Source organism: Apaloderma vittatum, unplaced genomic scaffold (assembly GCF_000703405.1).
Source record: "Apaloderma vittatum isolate BGI_N311 unplaced genomic scaffold, ASM70340v1 scaffold7649, whole genome shotgun sequence".
Taxonomy (NCBI): domain Eukaryota; kingdom Metazoa; phylum Chordata; class Aves; order Trogoniformes; family Trogonidae; genus Apaloderma; species Apaloderma vittatum.
The window spans coordinates 158,114-164,113 of record NW_009733635.1 but is presented as its reverse complement, the minus strand read 5'-3'; the positions used below and the strand labels follow the sequence as shown (position 1 = coordinate 164,113).

Genomic DNA, 6,000 nt, shown 5'->3' with positions numbered 1-6,000 from the left:
CCTCATCCTTGATAACAATGTTCCCCCTTACATCCAGTAAAGGATGGAGAGTCTCCCTAGCTCTTTTTTTGTAATTAATATATTTGTAAAAACTCTTTTTGTTGTCTCTTGTAGTGGTGGCCAGGCTGAGTTCTAGTTGAGCTTTTGCCCCCCTAATGTTCTTTCTACACAACCTAACTAAATCCCTGTACTCTTCTTCAATAGCCTGCCCCTTCTTCCAAAGATGGTAGACTCTCCTCTTTCTCCTAAGTTCTGCCAGAAGCTCCCCATTTAGCCAGGCTGGTCATTTTCCCTGCTGGTTCGTCTTACGGCACATGGGGACAGCCTGCTCCTGGGCCTTTAAGAGTTCCTTCTTGAAAAGAGTCCAGTCTTCCTGGATCCCCTTGCCCTCTAGGACTGTACTCCAAGGGACTTTCTCAACCAGTGTTCTAAACAGGTTGAAGTCTGCCCTTTGGAATTCCATGGTAATAGTCTTGGTCAAGAATTGAAAAATCTATCATTTCATGGTCGCTAAGCCCAAGAAGGCCTCCAACCACCACATTATCCACCAGTCCCTCTCTGTTTGTGAGCAACAAGTCCAGCAAGGCACCTCCCCTGGTGGGCTCACTTACCAGCTGAGTCAGGAAGTTGTCTTCCACACAGTCCAGGAACCTCGTGGACTGTTTCCTGTCTGCTGTGTTATATTTCCAGCAGATGTCTGGCAAGTTGAGATCTCCCACAAGAACAAGGTCCTGCGATTTTGCGGCTTCTGCCAGTTGCCCATAGAATAATTCATCAACCTCTTCATCCTGGTTGGGTGGTCTATAACAGACCCCAAGCAGGACATCTACCTTGTTGGCCTTCTTCAACTTTACCCATAAACATTCAACTGGTCCATCACACTTATTAACTTCCATGCATTCAAAACACTCTCTAACAGAGAGCCACACCACTGCCCTTTCAACGGGTGCAAGCTGGAGCATAGGGGATTCCACAAAAACATTAGAAAAAAGCTTTTTCCCTGTGAGGGTGACAGAGCACTGGAACAGGCTGCCCAGAGAGGTTGTGGAGTCTCCTTCTATGGAGACTTTCAAAACTCACCTGGACACGTTCCTGTGTGACCTGCTCTAGCTGATTCTGCTCTGGCAGGGGGGTTGGACTAGATGATCTTTCGAGGTCCCTTCCAATCCCTAACATTCTGTGATTCTCTAATGCAGAGAATTTAAAGAAGGTAAAAAGCACTTGGGAGCAGGGCAAAGAGAAGAGAGTGAGGGAACATGTCACCTTGACTCTTTCTTTCACCTCTTCCTTTTTTAAAAAATTTTTCATTTTTCATGGAACATAATATTTCTGACCTCTATTCTACAGAGGGCTGTGGATTAGTATGAAATGCAGGACAAAATTTTAAAATTAGCATTGCACTCCTGGCAGACGGTTGCCTGAGGCAAACACAGCTCCTCTCCTGCCGATCACCACAGTGCCAGACATGTGCTCTTAGGAAATGATCAGGTACAGAGACTGAAGGCCACAAGTACACTGAGGCAGAACAGCACCGATGGAGCCTTCCTTCATTGGCCAGTAGCCGTCATGAAATGTATTAAAAGAAGTGAACTATAGAGCCAGCAATGAAGGGAAGCTGTACAGTGACTTAAATCAAGTGTCTTATGGAATAGGGCCATGCTAATGAGGCAGAAGCACTGTGCTGCCTAAAGAACTGGAAATATTTTATCTTCATAAAACAGAGTACATTCGTGGGACCTGGGTAATTAACGACGCAGGAAAAGATACTCTGGCTGTGGCTATTTGCTAAATAGGAAAGGGCCAAGGGCCAGTTTCTGACTTAAAGGCCAAATAGTGTAGACTGGCTGTTGTCTGCACCACTGTGGCATGGCTCCAGAAAGAGCACAGGGGCTCCTATGAGTCCTATATGGTGAGACATACAGCTCTGATGCAATGTCACCTTACCTGGGGGTTTTTTTTTTGTTTTTTTTGGGTTTTTTTTCCAGTTGATAGCATCTGAAACAATGAGGGCTATGTGACAGCCCAACAGAGCCTTCTAGTATGCTGCTGTCATATCACAACCATCTAAGTTTTTCTCAGTGAAGGTGGCAAGGCAGAGGAGGCGCAGCATTAAACATTCTTGTTTGATATTGATATGTGCATTGAGATGTTCCCTTGATTTTGTCTTGTCTTTAAATCTGCAAGCTAATCCTGGATGCAAAACTGAGGATTGTGTTGCATCTCTTGGATGTAACAGGAAGGTATGAGAGGGTCCCTGAGGGTTTGAAACATCTGAGGATAACGCTGGGAAACTGAAGGAGATAAATATGGTGCTGTCTTATCTATCCTGCCTTATGGGAGAGCTCTCTGAAAGGACCTATCTTCATAAATGTGTGCATGTACTGGAATAGAAAATGTTTGTGGAAGTACTCAAAAACAGAGGCAGAGCGTAAGCTAAAAAATAAGCAATGCAATTTATCAGGAGTCCAGTTCTTGAGCTCTCTCTCTGATCCTTTCTTATGAACACAGATATATCCTTTGAGGACACTCACTTCTTATGCCTTTCAACATCTGTGATCCAAAGGGTCACACTCAACCACATATTGTTATTGTTGTTGTAATTGTCGTTGTTGTTGTTATTATTATTATTATTTATTTATTATTATTATTAAAATCTCCATGCTTACAGCAGACATCTTGATGAAATTAATGGACTCTTGAATATTAGTGCAAATTATTGCAAGTAATTGCTGTATGACTGGAACCAGTCAGACAGATGAAGAGCCTAGTTTTCCTTTACGTTTTTCCACTGACCGTATTTTCTTGCATCTGTGTGGGGATGTGCCTGGTCTCCAGCATTTGCATTCACCTTACTCTGTGAGTTGTTAACTCATTTGTATGGTGCGTATCATGGTGCTCCTTATAAATCATAGTGTTTCTGCTACTTCCTTTTTTTTGAGGGTTGCTAAGATTTCCTTTCAGATATCCTTTTCCTTCCTCCCTTCTGCCATCTTTCAAGAGAATGAAGCAGTGGTGAAAGTCCTTCCTGTATGTGTTGCCCGATCTAGTTGAGAGGTGTTGCTGCCCACGACAGGGAGGTTGGATTAAATGATCTCTAAGGTCTCTTCCAGCCCAGGCCATTCTATGATTCTATGTTTGCTGTTTTAAAATATTTCTCTGCAAAGAACACGTGCATGTGTGTGTGTACATGAGTATGGACATGTGTGTGTGAGAGAAGAAATTTTGGCACAAAGACACAAGCTGTGCTTGTTCTCCTTTCTCCCTGCTTCTTGCAGTTTATGAGTTTCTACACACCAGGAATGCATTTTCTTCTTCAAACTAACTGTGGTGAAAAAGATGTTGCAGGAAACACAGCCTGACAGCATCCAGTTATCACTCTTTAAAGGCTCTGATATCATGGCACACCAACATTGAGCATTAATGTCATCTAGGCTTTATGTCCAGCTTTAGTTTAGTAGTTACTTAAGTAAATATTAAAACACAAGGTCAAAGAAATCTCAGTGTAGACACTAGAATCAAAAAGAATGTTTCCTGTTGTGTCTGCTTAACCTTTCTGTCCTTCCTCTGAGAAAAATGTAAATGGATGTGACATAGGCATTTTATGGCAGTAAAAGAGTGCACTAGCAGAAATCAGAACACACAAAATAATATAGCTCATTCTTGAGCCATTGTTGAGATCTAGATAAAACACAGTAAAATCTGCCTAGTAGAAGCTGGTCTGCATGTAGCAGCACTTGTCCAGCTTTTCATCAGAATTGATGAATCTGAACTGTCTTCCCCACATATACCTTCAAGCCAACAAAAATCAGTATTCCCAATGAATTTCTTTTTTCCATCCATGTAAGCCAAGAAATTTACAATAAGGTTGTAGCTGAGTAGCAGGTAGCTTATTACCTCCCTTTTCAAGTGGGGAATGGGAGATATGGTGAGATGAAGTGGCTTACCAGAAGGTTACTGTGTCCTCATACTCTGAATAGAATTTAAAAACACAGCTTTTAAACCTGACTCAGAGACTGAAATTCCATGTAATTTCAGGTATAAATAAAACTTCTCTATCAGCAAAATTAGAACTTATTAGTACCTATCTCTCAGCCAATATTTAATTCATCAGACACAAAGGGAAAGTAAGTCTTCCTAGGGGAAACATGGAATAATTTTGAAATACTTTTGTAGTAAAGCCTATCATTTGGCTGAGAGTTTTCCACCACACAGGCCCACAATTGAGCTTGCAGCAACTCGTTCAGGTTTGAGCTTCATGCACTCACCAAGGTTTTCCTAGTTTACACACAGTTTTACCAATAGCATCATATAGCTAAGACCTCTGTCACGTTGCCTACAGACTCTATTTGTTGTATTCTGTACTAGGCATTTTCAGAAAAAAAAAAAAACAACAACAAAAAAGCAAGTTGCTTTTCTGGCCGAACAACAACCACATTTTTAAGTTCCTATTCTTTCCATATTCTGATATTATTTCTTGATATTTTATCTCACAAACATCTCTTCCTAATTTCTACTCTTACTTTTAAAGGCTTTATATTAGTCCCATGCACAAAAAGTAAAGCATTTTAAAAACACTTGAGCAAGTGCTATGTTTAGTTTTGGGTGCTGCAGTATAAGAAAGATATCGAGGTGATGGAGCGGGTCCAGAGAAGGGCAACAAAGCTGGTGAGGGCTGTGAAGAACAAGTCTCAGGAGGAGAAGCTCAGGGAACTGTGGTTGTTTAGTCTGGAGAAGGATGAGGGAAGACCTTATCAATCTCTACAACTACCTGAAAGGAGGTTATGGTGAGGTGGATGGTGGTCTTTTCTCATAAGTAACTAGCAATAGGACAAGAGGAAATGGACTCAAGTTGCGCCAGAGGAGGTTTAGACTGGACATTAGGGAAAGTTTCCTCACTGAAAGAGAGGTGAAGTACTGGAACAGGCTGTCCAGGGAAGTGGTGGAGTCACCATCCCTGGAGCTGTTAAAAAAACATGTAGACATGTCACTTCAGGATGTGGTTTAGTGGTCATGGTAGGGTTGGGTTGACAGTTGGACTAGATCTTAGAGGTCTTTTCCAACCTTGATGATTTTATGATTCTATGACTTATTTTTAAAACACAGAAGTCTGCACAAAGAAATTTTTCTTTCACTTTATATCAAAACGTCACAATTCTTTTAGTTTAGATTTGTTTTTTTTTTTCTTGGCAGTCTTGCATGTTTTGGATTCTTCCTTATTTTGCACTAAGCTGTTCTTTGAAAAGGTTCAGCTGGGGAAATTCATTTCTCTCAAGACCCAATCAGGTTTTTACATCAATTAGGCTAATTGACAGAGGTTTAACATATTTCTTAATTATGACTGCAAATACGTTCTTGGAAGAAACCCCAAACCACAGGACTAAAAAAAAAAAAAGAAAATCAAAAAAAGGCAAACCTATTTCCTAGCAAAATAATTTTGGAAACTTTTTAAAGATAAAAAAACATAAAGGAAGTTTATGAACAGTTATCTCACCACGGCTGAAACTGCTCTCAGCCAAGAAGAACATGACACACCAAATGATCCCCCTATGACTGATCATGAAATAAATAATCACAGGGTAAGAGAGAGTATAAATGCATATAAAGGACATATGTGAAGACAGAAAATACATAACTAGCCACCAAACTACCAAAACCACCAAAACAAAACAAAATTTTCAATTCTGGAATGACCTACTGGATTTTTTCCTGATTTTATAACAGGACATCTGAAATAGTTTGTGCTTATTCACGTTAGCTGTCTTAATAATTTTTTAACTTAGGCTAAACCTCATTAAGCTAAACCTCCTAAACCAGTTAACAATTGAGCTTAAGAGACAGCTTACACTATAATATGATACTGTATGCTAAAGAATATTTATCTTCTGTTTTAGGTTCTAGACATTTATGTTAATAGGAATGACAGGATGTTCCTGAAATGTAAAGAACGCCTTTTCTTGATCTTTCTGTTTCCATGTTTGTCATTTTGCCTTTGTTTCCCTG

At 40.3% G+C, this 6,000-nt stretch overlaps 1 protein-coding gene across 1 annotated transcript in view; it reads right to left on the bottom strand.

Moving 5' to 3' along the window:
* Positions 1–428: 428 nt before the first annotated feature.
* LOC104278875 overlaps positions 429–6,000 on the bottom strand; it is a 40,723-nt gene continuing 35,151 nt past the window's right edge. Inside the window, exon 2 of the mRNA XM_009875988.1 lies at positions 429–953. Within this exon, the coding sequence (XP_009874290.1) occupies positions 429–953 (525 nt within the window). The remainder of the gene's footprint in view (positions 954–6,000) is intronic.